The 19002-nt window shown below is 45.6% G+C and overlaps 1 protein-coding gene across 2 annotated transcripts; it reads left to right on the top strand.

Annotated features, from left to right (window-relative positions):
• Positions 1 to 5264: 5264 nt before the first annotated feature.
• LOC144217756 (SIGLEC family-like protein 1) lies at positions 5265 to 18958 on the top strand. 2 transcript variants are annotated; one of them, XM_077747438.1, is made up of 7 exons: positions 5265 to 6008; positions 10219 to 10439; positions 13856 to 13964; positions 15361 to 15642; positions 15762 to 15867; positions 16839 to 16995; positions 18203 to 18958. In XM_077747438.1, the coding sequence occupies exons 3-7, from the start codon at positions 13961 to 13963 to the stop codon at positions 18215 to 18217; spliced, it is 564 nt and encodes a 187-aa protein (XP_077603564.1). In that variant the 5' UTR covers positions 5265 to 6008; positions 10219 to 10439; positions 13856 to 13960; the 3' UTR covers positions 18218 to 18958. The 2 variants fall into 2 exon arrangements, with proteins under 2 accessions (XP_077603564.1, XP_077603563.1); XM_077747437.1 differs by lacking the exon at positions 10219 to 10439.
• The last annotated feature ends 44 nt before the right edge of the window (positions 18959 to 19002 follow it).

Here is a 19002-nt window from a genome sequence, read left to right as displayed (position 1 = left end):
TTCATGGGTAGGATTTGGGGAAGGGACAGAAATATGCAAACTACTAGAACACAGTGTGAGGGCGCCTGGGTGGCTCAGTTGGTTAAGTGTCTGACTTTGGCTTGGGTCATGATCTCATGAGTTTGAGCCCCACATGAGGCTCTGTGCTGACAGAGTGGAGCCTGCTTGGGACTCTCTCTCTCTCTCTCTCTCTCTCTCTGCCCCTCCCCCACTTGCAGGCACACATTCTCTCTCAAAATGAGTAAATAACTTAAAAAAAAAAACACCACAGTGTGATTAGGCTTCTATAAAGATGGACATGGGATATTAAACAGATAAGTAGAGCCCATGGTCTGAGGACCCAAAGGCAAAAGCTCTGACCTCTGCTTCACGGGTGAAAAGAGGGTTAGAAAAAGCTTTTCAAGGGGCGTTTAGGTGGTTCAGTCAGTTAAGCACCTAACCTCGGCTCAGGTCATGATCTTGAGGTTCATGAGTTCGAGCCCTGCGTCTGTCTCTGTGCTGACAGCTCAGAGCCCGGAGCCTGCTTTATATTCTGTGTCTCCTTTCTCTGCCCCTCCCCTGCTCACTCTGCCTCTTTCTCTCTCAAAACTAAAAAAAAAATAATAATAAATAAATAACAAAAAGCTTTTCAGGGGCAGGTGGGTGACTATTCAGTTAAGTGTCCAACTCTTGATTTTGGCTCAGGTCATGATCTCACAGCTCATGGGTTCAAGCCCTGCATCGAACTCTGTGCTGATGGTACACAGCCTGCTTGGGATTCTCTCTCACTCCCTCTCTCTCTGCCCCTCCCCCAGTCATGCTGTCTCTCTCTTTCAAAATAAATAAATAAATTTTATTTTTAAAAGAAAAAGAAAAAAGAGAAAGCTTTTCTGAGGAAACCTCTTTCAAGCCACACCTTGATGGGCAAGCAGGAGTTGGCCAAGCAGAGGAGAGGAAAAGCAGCATGAGGAGTGATAACATCGGGCGCAAGGAAGTAGGAGATGACCTGGCAGCTTTTGGGCAAGACCAGTCAGTCTGCACTAGCTGGAACCTGGGGTGAAGGAGACCAGATTAATTTCCTCCTGGAAACTCTGGCTGGGGTCTTGCCCTTGCTCTCCAAAGGCCCTGTCTCTAGGGTAAGGGGGCTGGACTTCATCCTTCAGTCTGCCACATAAAAAAACTGAACTTGGATTTAGACAAAGCAAGAGTTTGTCCAAAAGGATTATTGCCATAAGAAAAGGAGATTATTGCAAAAGGGGAAGGAGGACTCCTCTTGCTACAAAACCAGTCCAGATGAATCTGAAAAGATGGAAATGACACAAAGCATCTTTTCTGATCACTGTGGAACACAACTAGAAATTGATGATAAGAAGGGAAACTGGAAAACTCACAAATATGTGGAAATTAAAATAACATGCTCCTAAGCAACCATTGGGTCAATGAAAAAATCATAAGGAAAACCAGATAATACTGCAGACAAGTGAAAACTAATATACACCCTGCCAAAATTCATGGGATGCAGTGAAAGCAGTGATCAGAGAGAAATATAAAACTGTAAATGCTCAAGTTAAAAAGGAAGAAGGATTTCAAATAAATTGCTTAATTTCACATATTAAGGAACTAGACAAAGAAAAATAAATTAAGCCTCAAGCTAGCAAAAGGAACAAAATAATAAAGATTAGAATGGATATTATGAAAGAGAATAGAATAACAATAAAGAAAATCAACAAGACCAAGAGTTGATTCTTTGAAGAGATCAACAAAATTGGCCAACTTTTAGCTAGATCAACTAAGAAAGAAAAAGACTCAAATTACAAAATGAGGAATGAAAGTAGGGACATTGCTACGGATTCTACAAAAATAAAAAAATATTATAAGAGAGTACTATGGTCAATTGTACACCAACAAATAGGGTAACCTAGGTAAATGTGTTTCCTAGAAATACACAATCTGGCAAGACTCAATCATAAAGAAATAAAAAATCTGATAGACCTATAACTAGTAAGATTGAATCGGGAATCAAAAACCTTTTAACAAAGAAAAGCTGAGCACCAGATGACTTCATGAGTGAGTTCTACCAAACATTAAAGAAGAATTAGGGGCACTTGGCTTGCTCAGTTGATAAAGCGTGTGGCTCTTGATCTCAGCATTGTAAATTCAAGCCCCACCTTGGCTGTAGAGATTACTTAAAAATAAAACCTCTAGAAAATAGTAATAAATAAAGAATTAATACCACCTCTTCTCAAACTCTTCCAAAAAATCAAAGAGGAGAGAACACTTCTTAACTATTCTATGAGGCCAACTTTATCCTGATACCAAAGCCAGACAAAGACACTACAAGAAAATGAAACTATAAACCAATACCCTTCAGGCATGGCACCAAAACCCAGGTAACAAAAGAAAAAGTAGATAAATTGGACTTCAGGAGATTTGAAGTTTTTCGTGCATCTAATGACTCTTTGGACATTGTGAAAAAGCAACCCATAGAACGGAAAAAAGCATTTGCAAGTCAGATATCTGATAAAGGATTAACAGATAATAGAAGGGGATCCTACAACTCAACAACAAATACGATAACCCAATTTTTTTAATGGTAAAGAACTTGAATAAACATTTCATCAAAGAAGATATATAAATGGCCAGAAAACACTTGAAAAGATGCTCAGCATCACTAGACATTAGGGAAATGCAAATCAAGATCAGAATGAGATACCATTTCATGCTCATGAGGATGGCTATTATCAAAACCAGAAAAAACAAGGTTGATAAGGTTTTGGAGAAGCTGGGAACCTTGTGCTTTGCTGGTGAGAGTGCAGAAGGCTGCAGCTGCTGTGGAAAACAGTATGGAGTTTCCTCAAAAAATTAAACATAGAATTATCATATATCCAGGAATTCCACAGTGGGTATTTAGCCAAAGAAAACAAAAATACTAATTTAAAAAAGTATGGGGGCGCCTGGGTGGCTTAGTTGGTTAAGCGTCCGACTTTCACTTAGGTCATGATCTTGCGGTTCGTGGGTTTGAGCCCCGCGTCGTGCTCTGTGCTGACTGCCAGCTCAGAGCCTGGAGCCTGTTTCAGAGTCTGTGACTCCCTCTCTCTCTGACCCTCCCCTCACGCTGTCTCTCTCTCTCTCTCCTAGAAATAAAAAAAAAATCCCAACATTAAAAAAGTAAGTGAACTGCTATGCTTATTGTAGTGTTATTTACAATAGCGAAGACATGGAAGTAACCAAAATGTCCATTCGTAGATGAACGGATAAAGAAGATGTGGTACATATATACAATGGAACATTACTCAGTCATAAAAAAAAAAGAATGAAATCTTGCCATTTGCAACAAATTTCATGGAGCTAAGTGTATTACGCTAAATGAAATAAATCAGACAGAGAAAGACAAAGACCATATGATTTCACTCATATGTGATATTTAAGAAACACAACAAATGAATAAAGAAAAGAAGAAAAGAGTAGACTTTTAAAGCACAAAATAGTGGTTGCAAGAGGGGAGGATGAGTGAAATAGATAAAGGTGATTAAGATATATGCTTATGGTGATGAGCACTGTGTGTGTACACTTATGGTGATAACATACTGTGTGCATTAAATAACTATATTGTACATCTAAAACTAATTTAACACTGTATATTGATTATGCTTCAATTAAAAAAAAATAAACATAACATTACCCCTCAGGGATGTGCAAATTAAAACTGCAATTAAGTATCATTACACAAATACCAGAATGGCTAAAATTAAAGATCAGCTGTTTTCACGTGTTGGCAAGGATGTGAAGCATCTGCAATTCTCATAGGTTGCTGGCGCAAGTTTGAGCTGGCTCATTCACTTCAGAAAATTCTTTGGCAGTATGTGACCAACTAATAAACATACACCTAACATGAAACTTTGAGTTCCTGTCCCTTCAGCCTGTTCACAATTAAAGGAAAACTTATTGATGAATAGTAGATATCCTCACTATACCAAGCATGTGGTAAACCCGTTGAAAAAACAGAACAACTCTGCCCACAGTGAGCTTACATTCTAGTGAAGTAGTCAGACTATAAGCAAAACTTTAATTTAGTAGCAAAAAGTATTCTGAAAAAAAAATTTAAGTTTATTTATTTATTTTGAGAGAGAGGGCGCATGAGCCAGTGAGGGCCAGAGAGAGAGGGAGAGAGAGGTAGCATCACAAGCAGGCTCCACACTGACAGTGAAGAGCCCTACTCCGGGTTGAACCCATGAACCCTGAGATCACAACCTGAGCTGAAACCAAGAATCAGAAGCTTAACCAACTGAGCTACCCAGGTGTCCCAAAAATGTTTTTTTAATGTTTATTTTTATTTATTTTTGAGAGAGACAGTGAGCGAGCGAGGAAGCACAAGCAGGTGAGGTTCAGAGAGAGAGGGAGAGAATCCCAAGCAGGCTCCTACTGACATCACAGAGCCGCAGTCAGGGCTCTAACCCACCCACTGACCGTGAGATCAAGATTCCAGCAGAAATCAAGAGTAGGAGGCTCAACCGGCTGAGCCACCCAGGCACTCCTGAAAAAAAAATTTTTTTTTTAATGCTTTATTTATTTCTGAGAGAGAGAGTGGCAGCGTGAGCAGGGGAGGGTCAGAGAGAGAGGGAGACACAGAATCTGAAACAGGCTCCAGGCTCTGAGCTAGCTGTCAGCACAGAGCCCGACGCGGGGCTCGAACCCACGAACAGTGAGATCATGATCTGAGCCGGAGTCCGACGCTCAACCGACTGAGCCATCCAGGTGCCCCACCCCAAATTTTTTTAATATTTTATTTTTAGGTATTGTCTACTCCCAATGTGGGGCTCCGACTCACACCCCCTAGATCAGGAGTCGATGCCCCTCCTGACTGAGCCAGCCAGGCGGCCCCTGAAAACGTTTAATGGCTAAGAAAGTATTTAACGAGTGCATCGAGGAGTTTTAGCCAGCAGAGTCAGGGAGGGTAGAAGAGTTTTCATCAGCATCATCGAGAAGGGCCTCTCCGAAGAAAACGGGCACCCACATGCCCACGGGTTCGCCCACTGTGCGGATTGGTTCAAGTTCTCAAGATTGTTCCCAGGGATTGCCAAGCTTCAGCGGCCTCCTTGATTGGGTGCAGCGGAAGGGCGCGTGCAGCCGCTGATTGGTTGCGGGATACTCCCGTGCAGCCGCTGATTGGCTTCAGGGTAGCCACGCCCCAGGCAAGGCTGGAAGGCAGGACCCGGGGACTCCAGCCGCGCGGCAACCTTCCCCGCGCCACCGACGGAAGCCCACGAGCATCGGACGCCCTCTCCTGGCCTCTTCTCTTTCCTGGCTACCGTTGAGTGAGCTGCTTGGCGTTGAGAGGGCCGAAACTGGGCTACCCTAAAGACGGGGCTTCCCTGTCAGTCAGACGGTCCTGGGCTCGGCAGTCACTGGGGGTCGGTTGGGCACCAGGGCGGTTCTCCCAGCTGAGAGGCCCCCTGGAGCCTGTCGGTGGCAGAGACTAGTTTGGATCGCTCGTCTGCGGAGGCTCAGTCAGTTCGCCAGGAGCTTGTCTGCATTCAGCCTGCCACCAAGTCGATCACCAGGTCGGCCTCAAGGGCAGCCAGGGGGGGTCACCGGTCTAATAAGCCCGCCAAGCGGTCTGTTGATTAAAGATCAGATTAGCGTCCTTATGAGTCGAACAGGTCCCCTTGCAAACCAATTAATCAGTGAATCTGATAATCCACCCACTTCGTAGCCAGCCCTGCTCGTCTGTTAATTATGCTCGCTCTGAATCCTTCTCTTAATAAATTAATCCCCTTGTGAGGCGCTCAGTCATTAGTCTCTCGGTTATCCCGAGTGTAAGCCGGTTAATGAGTTTCACTGTTAGTCCTTGGCGTCCCTAGAAAATCAGCTTTCCAGTTAGCATAAGTAGGCCAGTCATCCAAAAGTGGGTGTTCCCGCAGCAAGTCGGAAAAGCCCTTTGTAGGATTTAGACTCTGTCAAGGACATACACGGTCGGAAGTGTGCTGAGGACGAAAAATATCCTGGAGCCCTTGGAAGAAGAGCCAAAGGTAAAATGATGGGCAAAGGAAGTATAAAGGGGAGGGAAAAAAGAGGGTGCATGAGGAGTCATCCCCCGTATCTCTACAGCCTGACAGGAGAAAAGCAAGAAGAAATTGGAATTTTAGAGCTAGATGTATCACTCAACCTCAAATTAAAAACCCACTCATGTTACAGATGAGGAAATCAAAGGAAAACCAGAGAGAAGAAAGAAAATATTTGACCAAGTCTATTCAGTGATTTACTAGCAAAGCCTGGGCGAGGACCCAGACAGGGCTCATTCCAACATCCAAATGGTGGTTTATTTGTTTGTTTTTTAATGTTTATTTGTTTTGGGGGGGGGCAGAGAGAGAGAGAGAGAGAGAGAGAGAGAATCCCAAGCAGGCTCCAAGCTGTCAGCGCAGAGCCCCACGCAGGGCTTGATCTCACAGACTGTGCGATTGTGACCTGAGTGGAAACCAAGAGTCATACGCTTAGCCAACTCAGCTACCCAGGTGCCCGCAGACTGTGCTTTGAAGTAGAAACCAGAGCCTCTGTAGAGTGGCAGGAGGTGAGGTCAGAGAGGTAAAGGGAGAGGGGCTACCTCATGCAGAGCTTTGGCTTTTACTCCGAAGGAGGTGAGAGCCACTGGAGAGTTTGGAGCAGAGAAGGGGCAGGCTCTTACTGAGGTGTTGATAGGCTTCCTCTGGCCACAACACAGGGAATAGAATGGACAGGGACTAAGGCAAAGCAGCAAGGCTAGTAAGCAGGTCCCTGCAGTGGTCTGGGTGAGCGAGGCTGGTGGCTTGGGCCAGGGTGGCAGCAGTGGAGGTGACGAGAAGTGGTGAGGTTTTGAGTGTATTTTGTTTTTTTTGTGTGTGGTTTTAAAAGTTTTTTAATGTATTTATTTTTGAAGGAGAGAGAGATAGAGTGTGAGCAGAAGAGGGGCAGAGACGAAGACACAGAATCTGAAGCAGGTTCCAGGCTCTGAGCTGCCAGCACAGAACCTGATGTGGAGCTCAAACCCACGAACCACGAGATCATGACCTAAGCCAAAGTCGGACGCTTAACCAACTGAGCCACCCAGGTGCCCCTTGAGTGTATTTTGAAAGCAATGCCCACAGGATTTTCCAACATGGCTGCCGGCCATGAGAGAAAAGAGAGTAGTCACAAAGGACTGGAAGGTTTAGACTCTTGATTTCTTCCTAGGTACTATTTCATTTGATTTAGAGACATGTTTCCTAAGTTTTAGGTGATTGGTGTTTTTCTTTTTTCCTTTTTCTGAGATGAGACCAAGGATGTTTGAACTTTTAATATTACTTTTTACCCTTGCTCTGTTGCCTACAGGCCAAAGAATGTAGGTAGTTTATACATTTTCTGCTTCTTGGAAGGTTGATCTGGAGCAAGAGGAACTTGAGTTTTAAATCCATCTCTAACTACACTGGATCAATGCTCTGGGAAAATCACTTCTTTGCTTGAGCTTCAGTTTGAGGAAACTGTAAGACTTAATTCCTCAGGGTTCCTGGAAACAAGCAAAGATGACCCAAATGAGAACAAACAAGTTACTTATTCAGAGTTTGCTGTAGCAGGAGAGTCAGCCACCATCACTTGCATTTGGCAACAACTCAAAGGGAAGCAGCATAAAAAGAAGGATTTCAGACAGGGTCTGATTGGAGATTGGAGATTGTTATCATGGGGAAGCTGGAGGTTAGCTAATTGGAAGTAGGGGCAATTTAGGGGCGCTTGGGTAGCTCAGTCAGTTGAGCATCTGACTCTTGGTTTTGGCTCAGGTCATGATCCCAGGGTCATGGGATCAAGCCCTTGTGACAGGCTCCAGGCGTGCCTTAAGATTAAGATTCTCTTTCTCTCCCTCTGCCCTGTGGCTCTCTCTCTCTCTCTCTCGAAGGAAGGAAGGAAGGAAGGAAGGAAGGAAGGAAGGAAGGAAGGAAGGAAGGAAGGGGTGGGAGTATCTCATGTGATTGAATTGGGGAGCAGAGTCTACTTTGGTTCTGGACTGGAAGCAGGGGCAAAAAATAGGGAAGCTGGCATTCCCTTTAGAAGTGAGGGTGGTTTTAGAGACCTCTAAAGTCTACAATTGGTATCAGAAGTGAGGGCCTTTTAGGGAGCCCAAAGAGTGACTCAGTCGGTAAGCTTCTGACTTCAGCTCAGGTCATGATCTCATGGTTTGCGAGTTTGAGCCCCACATTGGGCTCTGTGCTGAAAACTCAGAGCCTGGAGCCTGCTTCACATTTGGTGTCTCCCTCTCTCTCTTTCCTTTCCCCACTCTCACTCTGTATCTCTCTCTCTCTCTCAAAAATAAGTAAACATTAAAAAAAAAGTGAGGGTATGTTTTTGGAACTGTTCCCTAATTTTGCAGTTGGCCTCAGAAATGAGGTTTGTGAAAACCTTAACTCAGTGATACATATGGTTTGGGGAGAGCAAAGATGTGAAATCAGGGGATGAGGAACCTTTCATTCCTGTATGTCCCCAAAGTCACTCATGAGCATGAAAATACAACTGTTCTGCAATTAGTTACAGGAAGTTAAAGTTACCAATGTTTTTTGGTTTTTTAAATTATGGATCCAACTCTGAAGAAGTTGACTCACTAGATGCATAAGGAAATTCAAAATCTCAAGAAACAAGCTAAATATAACAATCCCTTGGCTGCCTTTATCTGTAAGATCTATAATGAAAGTAAAGAGCTGAGTGGATCCTAATGCTAGTCCAAGCTTGGGTTCTGTCCAGTCTGAGCTATGGCTGCTGGTCTCAGGGCTACCACTGGAACAATAGGTAGCCGAGAAAATTAAAGTGATTCACAAGACAATGGAGAAAGATAAAGGGAGTGTCAAAGGGACTCATCTCAACAGAGAGGAAAATCTTTAAACAGTTATGAAGAAATTGAATGAATAAGGCACCTCGGTGGCTCAGTCAGTTAAGCCTCCAACTTTGGCTCAGGTCATGATCTCATGGTTTGTAAGTTTGAGCCCCACGTCAGGTTCTGTGCTGCCAGCTCAGAGCCTGGAATCTGCTTCAGATTCTATGTCTCCCTCTCTCTCTGCCCCTCCCCTGCTCATGTTCTCTCTCTCTCTCTCTCTCTCTCTCAAAAGTAAACATTAAAAAAATAAAGAAACTGAATGAATAAAATGGAAATTGATGGGCTCAAAACAAAGGTCTCAGTGCAGTGCTCTTGGAGTTTGGATGGACCCTCAGATATCCCCCCAACTTTGAAGGATCCCAATAAAATCTGTTCTAGTTGCCCTAGTGTGGAAGAATTTCACAAGCCCAAAGGCAACTATGACACTGGGACCTGAACTTCAAGTTGCTTGTGGTCATGGCCCATGATTTAATCAATATGATGATTGGTCAGGGGTGCGTGGGTGGCTCAGTTGTTTGAGCAACCTACTCTTGACTTCAGCTCAGGTCATGATCTTGCAGTTTGTGGGATCAAGCCCGGAGTCCAGCTCTGCAGTGACAGTGCAGGACCTGCTTGGAATTCTCTCTCTCCTTCTCTCTCTGCCTGTCCCCAATGTGTGCTTGCTCTCTCAAAATAAATAAATATTCTTTAAAAGAAATAAAAGATGATGATTGGTAAAAGGGCCTGGGTTCATTGGCTCCATGCCCAGCCGGAGACTCAAAGCCACATGCACATTTGTGGTAAAATGGTCATGAGAAGAGATGCTTCTGGGATTCCTTAAGCTGGGGCCCCCATGCATTGTGAGTCCTAGTGGGAGTTATAGTTAGATTGGGAAGATACAGGAATAGAAGGATTAAGGGAGTTAAAGTGGAGGTTTAGATGAAAAATATAATACTTGAACAGATTTTATGTGAATCCATTGTGTCTCCTCCCTCATCTTAATGTACGTACATACTGCGCCTGACTGGGAAACACCTCCCTTACCTACTATTATGAAACAGGAGGCATGTAAATCCTCCCTTCAGCCAGCATATGCTAAATGGGAACCAATAAAATTGCCCAAGCCCACACAGGTTGTTAATTAGAAAAATATAGGATACCCGGTGGGGGAAAAAAAACCCAACATATCAGAAGTCAGCGTTTGAATGATTTAGATTTTGGGTGACACATATTCTACATTTGGGAATATGGCCAACTCCTAACCATAAAACCACTAGAGTGAAGTCTTGGAGTCTTTATGCAGACTGCATTTTATGGCAATAGCCAGCGAGCACCACCCTGTGGGAAGCACTGGGATTTTTTTTTTTTTTTTTTTTTTTTTTAATCAGGAAATTTCCATTTGAGAGACGTACAACTAGCTGGCTATTGAACTCTGATGGAAACTGCCCATAGGACTGAGGGAAGTAAAATAATCCTGAAACCTGAAATACCCATGATACCTTTGGTAATGTTGGACACACGTGCTAATAAGGAAGACCAGGTCCAGAAGAGTTCAGTAATACATGGAAACGGTTTATAGAGGAACGTGGGACCGTGGGAATGTGAGGAGGTAGGCATCGTATTCGTGAGCAGGTGACCTCTTTCCTTTCCTTTTATCACCTGAAGAGCTGCCACTTGGGTGGTGACAGTGAGTCGCTCTCAATTGGCCAATAAAGAGCTGCTTGGTTTATGGAAGGCTGTTTCAACATGAATCCTTTGAGTGGGAAATATTAACAATGGTATGCTAGTAAATATTTACTAGCCAGATCTCCAAAGGGGAAAAGAAACCCTGAATTCTGCTGTGTAGAAACTCTCACTGGAGACAGTTTCAAGCCACCAACTCATCATCATATAGAGTTAAGAAGAGATACAGTAGCACACCGTTATGTGGTATTTCCATCACACAGATACAGTACGGTGTGAATAACCTCAAGGACACAGATAACTGTAAAATGCAATAGAAAAATCATGAAGTAATCAGTTTTGAGTGCTTATTACCTTTGTTTTTAATATGATTTGTTTGTAAGTTTATACAGCTTAATTTTTAATAATGGCTGTGTTTGACAACCAGCTTGTAACATTTTTGAAAATTTAATAATCAGCTTTTTAAAGCTGGTTTACGCAGGCTCCATCCCACTGATGGATATTGTTTAGAAACCACGACATAGGTGCTAGGCATGTTTATCACTAGGGATATGCCATTACTTCTAGGCTCTTTCAATGAACAGAATATGGAAATAGAATTTGTTCTTTTAAGCCAAGGGTTTGTATTGATAGCTTGTCTCCCTTAAGACAGTACCATCAGAGCACTGCATTCCAAGGTTACTTCAAGTAGATATTCTTTCAGGATGGTTCTGTTATCATTGTTTTAATTTGTTTACTAGATCTTGTTTGTGTTCAATTTTAGGGTTTTGCTTTCTTTTTCCCTTCTAGGTTTGAGTGACCTTTCTGAACAGTAAAATATCAATATCGTTGGAAAGGTTGTTTTATTTTTCCTTGACCAAAACTGTGTCACCCGACTAGCGGGACATTCACATGAGGAAACCTGGGAACAATAATATTTATTATTTTTGGTCTCTGTAGTGGAGACAACAGGGATAATGGTGTGGGGATACCTCCTGGGCCAGAAGCCAGCAGCGTCTGCCACAAGGTGTTACAGACTAGGGACACTTCCCCTCATCCTGCCTTTTCCAGGAATTTACTCAGAAATGAAGGACTCATGGCCCAGAGAAGGAAAGGATTTGTCTGTGGTCCTCCAGTGAATCAGTGACATAACTTATATAATCAGTGCTCAAATCCAGGGTCCCTGCTCTTAAGTCGACTCTTTATTTAAACTATTCCCCCCACACCACACCACCCCTGATAGTTTGAGGAAAGGCAAGATGGACAGGTGAATATTTTATCAGTGACTATAAAACAAGGTCATTTTCTTTCTTTCTTTTTTAATGTTTACTTATTTATTTTGAAGGGGGGAGGAGCAGATCGAGAGGGAGAGAGAGAATCCCAAGTAAGCTCTGCACTGTCAGCACAGAGCCCGACACAGGGCTCGCTCTCACAAACTGTGAGATTGTGACCTGAGCCAAGATCAAGGGTAGGACCCTTGGGGTGCCTGGGTGGCTCAGTTTGTTAAGTGCCCGTCTCTTGATTTTGGCTCAGGTCACAATCTAACAGTCTGTGAGTTGGAGCCCCACGTTGGGCTCCGAGCTGTCCACATGCAGCCTGATTTTGATTCTCTCTCTCTCTCTCTCTCTCTCTCTCTCTCTCAAAATAAATGAACTTAAAAAAAAAAGAGTCAGATGTTTAACCCACTGAGCCACCCAGGCACCCCAAGCAAGGTCATTTTCTAAGCTCTTCTGAGGTCACAAGGGTCTGTTTGATGTAGGGCCTTCCCTTAAAGGGCTCAGTCTCAGGCAGATCCTCTACTAAAATATTTCATTAGCTTCCCAACTAGAGTGACCTAACCAAATAAGAGTTTGTCTTCCTCACCCAAAGAGATGTACAGAGATAGGCTGTGCAGAGGCTGGTGTAGCCATCAGGGATTGGGCTCCTCAAAACTGTTCTGCTAGAATATCCTTCATGAGTGGTGTTCGTCCTCGTAGTCACCTCATGGCTGCCAAATGGCTGCTCTACCTCCAGGATCACATCCATATTCTAGGGAGGAAGGAGAAGAAAGTGGCAAGGAAGAAGGAAATGACAGTATCAGGAAAGGAAGACTTTCCCAGGAACCCCAGCCCACTTCCAATAGAACAATGTCAGGTGCCACCAGTTAACTGCAAAGGAGGACAAAACAGTGCTTTAACTTGCACCAATGCACCCATAAACAAAGTTGGGTTTGTTAGTAATGAAGAGCAGGGTGGATAGTTGTTGTTTGGCTGCATAAAACAACTCCACTAGGAGGGAAAAACAGACTCTTTCCTCAAGAAACTACAAAGGAAATACTTGGGTCCTTCTGGAAAGGGAGAGATTTCTGCACTTCTGACCTGGCAGAGAGATCAGGAGATGCAGGAAGTGGCACTGAGCTCAGCTTTGAAACTGAAGTAGGATTTGAAGGTGCGCGGAGCAGAGTTGCCAGAGGAAAAGCTGTGAAAAGGGAACGATGTGTAAGGTGAACACTGGAGAAGGCAGCACTTTCCCTTTGGTGTGGAAAATGTTGGGAAAGGCACAGGGGGTGGGGCAGAAAGCAAGGGGGAGGCAAAATTGTGGAGAATCGCATTTGCAAAGCGAAGAAGTTTGGAACTTATCCTATCAGCAGTAGGAGTTCCTGTCCATTTCCATTTTCCCAAAGGATCTAAGGTTGTCCCCTCCTTGGGGCACCTGGGTGGCTCAGTCAGTTGAGCGTCTGACTTTGGCTCAGGTCATGATCTCACGGTTTGTGAGTTTGAGCCTTGCATCCAGCTCACTGCTGTTGGTGCAGAGCCTTCTTCAGAGCCTCTGTTCCCCTCTCTCTCTGCCCTTTCCCTACATGTGCTCTCTCTCCCTCTCTCTCTCTCAGAAATAAATAAACTTAAAAAGAAAGAAAGAAAGCTGTCCCATCCTCTCCATCCCTCATGGCCCACATACCAACTCAAGCATGTCTTTCTTTCCGGACCATCACTCCTCCCTGGCCACCTGGCCTGAGTCGCTCCTGTTCTAGGCAGTTCCTCTTGTGGCTCCTATGGGAATGCCCAGACTGGCCCTGTCCCCCTGAGATACACAGCCCTTCCATGAAACCCTATTTGCCTTGAGACAGAATCCAAGGGATATGGTAACTGAGTTTCTCCCAAGTGGGCTGGGTCTGGGAGGGAAAGACCAGGGGAGAGAGAAAGAGATGTGGCATTGGGGTCTCCCAGAGGCTATAGGGGTGCTTCCTGTCCCTAGATGCTCTTGAACATCTCACCCCATGTAATTCCGGCTTCTGAGGATGGACAGACCTCCAGGATGACCTGAGACACAAGCCCCTAGCTTGCTAAGAATACTTTCTATTCTCCCACCCACATCCTCTTTCAGTTATTCGCCATCTCATCCCTCCTGAACCACATGGCTCTGATGTGAGAGCCAGCTGAGGCAAAGACCCTGGGCCCCTCCTCTTCCTGAGGACCATTGCTGCTGCAGATGGGTGAGTAGTGGCGAGAGGCAGCGCTGGAGGTGTCTGAGGTGCCAGGACCAGGGTGAGCTGGGCTACAGGGTCTCAGAAGAGGACATAAGGGTGTAAGGTACCAAATAACCAACACAGATTAGACATCTGTGTGTCGGGTCCTGAAGAGCAGATTGAGCCAGGGAGCGGAGTTAGGGGTGAGAGTGGGCGCTCAGCCAGGGAGGTTGAACGTATGAGAGCACAAAATGCTGGAAGACCCAGAGTTAGTCAGTTTTCCTGGGTTTGTCAGTAACTGTCCACAGGCATGCTTTCTCAGATGGTAAAAATACATAATCCAGAGGACAGCAGTGGGAGAGAATCCCTGCAAACTCCTCTCCCCCGCCCCTGTGTGACCCAGATGTAAAGTCCAAGATCAAAGGCTACTGTTTAGGGGGAAATGACCCCTTTCTTCCAGTAATCTCAAACAACTCCCAGTGACAATATATGCATTGTCAGTAATATTAAGAACTGATTCCTCATTAGAGACCTTGAAGAGGGTGACTGTTCCCTATTAACTGACGAAAGTCACCAAGTGGATACCATATCCCACCTGTTCTGTGTAGCGTGAAGCAGGCTCAGTGTTCTTACCCAGAAAGTGCCATAGTGATCTCTGCTTAGGATGAGTGCTCCAAGGCCACTTGGGACTGGGAAGAAGAAAATCTAGCAAAGTGTTCTATTTATTGAATGGGGAACTCTTTACCATGGACTCAGCTAGGAACTCTGCCAACCACCGGGAATTCATTCTTTTTTTTAAGTTTATTTATTTTGGGGGGTGGGGTGCAGAGAGAGCGGGAGAGGGGTAGAGAGAGAATCCCAAGCAGACTCCACGTTGTCAGCGCACAGCTCAGTGTGGGGCTCAAACTCACAAACTGTGAGATCATGACCTGAGCCAAAACCAATTCACCCAGGTGCCCCAGGGCATTTATACTTACATTGATGATATCATGATACAGGTTCAGCGAATACCCCTATTTTCCAAACTGGGAAAGAGCAAAGAGAGGGGAAGTGACTTGCCCAACAGCATCTGGACAGTAAAAGAGAGTGGGAGAACTTGATCACAGAGGGAGCTGGGAAGGAGCAGAGCCTGAGGGATGGAAGGAAGAGTCTGGGGGTGGGGGTGGGGGTCAGGTAAGGGCTCAGAGGCAGTGTAGATTCTCAGGAAGTTCCCTTGCCATTAGTCAGGTCCAACGTTCACTTTGAGGCCAGGTGAGGGGAAAGAATGAAGGGGAGCTTGTCTGTGAAGCCCAGCTCCTCTGGGCTTCCAGAAAGTCTTTTGGAAGCTCCTTGGAAGTCATGAATAAGGAGAAGGCTGGGTCCTGGAGGAAGTGGAAGTCAGGAAGTCAGGATGCTTGCTGATTGCTGACCCTCTTCCCCACAGCACCTGCCAGCCTGCTCTATTCTTCCTGTTCCTTGGAGAAGACTCTTCTGTGCAGCTGTTCCTTCTATGGGATCCCCACACCCTCTGTGCAGTGGTGGATGGGAGGGGCTCCCGTGGGTGTGAACAGTGTGGATAGCAGTGTCCAGGTGACTTCCACCATAATCGCCCCCTGGGCCAACAGCACCATCAGCCTGACAGAGCAGCCAAAAATGAGCACGAGCCTTCTCTGTGAGGGGAAGAACCAAAATGGAACCCATGCTTTGAGCATCCTATTGATGCCAAGTGAGGGTAGAGGGGGCACAGTGCCTGGGTGAGGAAGTGGGATGGGGAGGGTGCAGAGCTCAGACTCTGACTCCAGGCTCTCAGGAGAGAAGCCTGTCTCACATGCTCTCTTCTTCCAGGAAAGAGTTCTTTTCTTCCCCAGACTTTCATGGAAGGGCTGATCCAGGGCGTGGTCTATGGAGCCATTGCTGCTGCACTTCTGTTCTTCTGCCTCATCCCACTCATGTGAGCACCAGGGCTAAAACCATTCCCAGCAGGCCCTGGCCTCAGTGCTGGCAGGGAAAGGGAAAGACAGAACGGTTGGCCCCAAGGAGCTAAGGGTCTAGCAAGGGAAGGAGGCACCAAACATGGTCACCACAGTCCAGGGCCATCCAGGACTATGCTGAGCCACAAACAAGGCCCAAGGGAAATTTCAGTGAATTTCATAAAGGAGAAAGCAAAAGAGGAAGTGGCAGCCACGGAAAAGCCAGCAGAGCTCCCCAGGGTGCTGTCTGAAGTAGTCCTGAGGGGCTGAGTGCTCATTTGCTGGGTGGAAAGTAGTATATGCAGACCCCAGAGACACATTTGAGGAATTGCCGGTGTCTCTGTGCAATGTCAGGTGCATTGAGAGTGACAGGAAATGGCTAAACATGAAGTTGAAAAAGCTTCTTGGTGTTAGTTCATAAAGACTCTTGCAACTCGGCTAAATGTTTTGGCTAGAAGCCCAGAGTAAGGAGGCCAGAGGTCAGGCCAGAGAGCTTGGCACAGGGAGGCCTCTGGCCAGTCAAAGTATCTTGGACTTGATCCTCAGTTGGGAGCCATGGAACAGTGCTAAGCTGGGAAGAAAAGCTCCTAGTGCAGGGTGTCTGTACACAGAGCAGAGGGCAAGAGCCAGAGGCATGAGGCCAGGCAGGAAGACTACACAGCACAGAGCCCAGTGTGGGCTGGGTAAGTGATGAGGGGCAGTCAGAGAGATGATGGTACTTGGGACTAACTGGCTATCAGGGGTGAGAAAGAAGAGCCACAATAAGCGAGGTTTCCCAATTGTACAGAGGACAAAACCAATTCCCAGAGAGGTTGTGTGGCTTGCCCTAGATAACACAGCAAGCCAGTGGTGTCGTTGAAGCTAACCAAAACTTCTGGTCAAGACCAGAGCCCACTGGGGGTGGGGGGACAGAGAGCCAGAACTGATCGGGGGAGGGGGGTCATTTTCTTAGAATGAAACATATCAGAAGGAAGCTGGCAAAGAAAATTGCAGCAGTCAAAGCAGAAAAGAGCCCAAAAGTCAGAGCATGCCAAGAACCCAAGATGTCTCTGAAGCCTAAGGAGCCAGAAAAATCCGCAATCACTCCATCTTCAGAGAGCCAGATATTGGTGGGTACCCATTGTGTCTAGTCTAGTCTATCAGCATAATGGCAATAAGACTCATGAGGAGAGGCACATACAGTGTTTAAAGGAGTCACCACCATCAGTCCTATAGGGCATCTAGAATGCCAGAATGTGCTTGCAGATTATTTTATAGATGGTGAAGCCAAGGCCCACAGAGGGGAAGAAGGATGAAAATTAAGAGAAATAACTCTTAAGGGTAATTAGAATCAGCAGGAAGTACACACACACACACACACACACACACACACACACCTTTACACTGAGTCCCCATTGAGACCAGGGTTGAAAGAACCCCTAACAGTGTTTGTGGCATCAGAATAGAAGCCAAAGGCTTTGGTCTCTGAGCGTTTGGTAGACTGTGGTCAACACGGTATGTAGATACCATAGGCCCAAGTTAGCCTGAAGTGCTTGGAGAGCAGACCAAAGCCAAGGTATTCCTTCATTTACCTTGCACCCCATATCCTCAGCAGGGCTTGGAAGAGGCAGGCCTCACTGTTATGTACCATTTCGAGTTCTCTAGGACTGGAAATGCTCTGCTGCCCTCCTGTAGCCCTGCACCAGAAGCTGGTGTCCCTTTGTGGATAAACCATGCAGCTGTTAAATTCCACCAAGATATCCTGCAGTATCTCCCAACCCCCATGCTGGGCAATGCCGGGGCCTCAGAAATGGGTCAGACTCAGGCCCCTGTCCTCAGAGAGCAAGCAGGCTGGTGGGAAGGCAGCCTTGCAGCAACAGGGCTGAGACAGGGGTTGTGGTTGAGGAGGGAGGGACTGACCCTCCCTGGGGAAGTCAGGCAGAACTCCCCAGAAGACTTTGGGGAACATCAGGTGGCTCCTAGTGCTGGGAATGCACAGGAAGGTACAGTGAGAGCAAACAGGTTTGCAGATCATGGGGTTCTGAGAAAAGGTGACGACAATGCCTGCTCCACGTTGCTGTAATTCTGTGCTCACAGGGAGACATAGGATTCTGTCCATTTAAGAATTGGATACCTCACTTGAATGCTGAGAACAAACCGAGGACTGATGGGTGTGGGGGAAGGGGGAGATGGGCATGGAGGAGGGCACTTGTGGGGATGAGCACTGGGTGTTATATGGAAAACAGCTTGACAATAAACTATTTGTGAAAAAAAAAAGAATTGGATACCTCACTTCTAGACTTATTCCAACATTCTTCTTTCTTTACCTTTCTCTAGCACCACGTACCTTAAACTTCCAGAAAAAGCAAGGTAAACCAGAGCTCATGAAGCCTATGAAAACTATGTGCCTACCTGCAGTCTCCAATATCTGTGGGATTACCAAAGTCCACAGAATCCTGGAGTCTATAACAAACCGGGATCCCAGGAGTCTCCTCAGCTCACAAAGCCCTCTCAAGGCCCCACCTGTCCCTCACACTGACTGGCTCTCCATTGAACAGAGTTACTCTGGGACCTCGTCTTGGAAACTTTGAAAGCAAACTCTATGATCTGTTGTTCAGGTTAACCAGAAGAAGTATGCTCTGGCCTGGGATGGTGTCAAAGGAAGGAAAAATAAATGTGAGACTATGGTCCAGAAGTAGTTTTGAGCCCCTATTGTATGCCCAGAACTTGGAATATACATACAAGAGCACCAGGCTTTGGACCCATTATATATGGATTGAATCCCAACTTTAATGCCCAGTGGCTATATGTCTTTGGATAAGACCTTCACCCCTGCCCCCTTTGAACTTCAGTATCCTCACCTGAGGGATACGTGGGTAGAGAGTGAGTGAAAAGTAGTATCCGGAGGTGCAGTTGGAGAAAAGACACAAAGACCATCCCAATGGGTGGGAATGAATTCCAAGATAAGTCATTGGAGCTTTATCTGGTAGGCTATTAATCCTGATTCCCTTAGAATGTACGTTCCACAAGAACAGGGATCTTGTCTGTCTGGTTTTCTATTTGAACCACCAGCACCTAGAATGGTTCCTAAAATATAATAGACTCTTGAAAATGTTTGTTGAATAATTGAATGGATG

This window comes from Crocuta crocuta, unplaced genomic scaffold (genome assembly GCF_008692635.1).
Source record: "Crocuta crocuta isolate KB4526 unplaced genomic scaffold, BGI_CrCroc_1.0 scaffold334, whole genome shotgun sequence".
NCBI classification, from domain to species: domain Eukaryota; kingdom Metazoa; phylum Chordata; class Mammalia; order Carnivora; family Hyaenidae; genus Crocuta; species Crocuta crocuta.
Note: the sequence above shows the minus strand (reverse complement) of the source record. Positions and strands in the feature narration are given on the sequence as shown.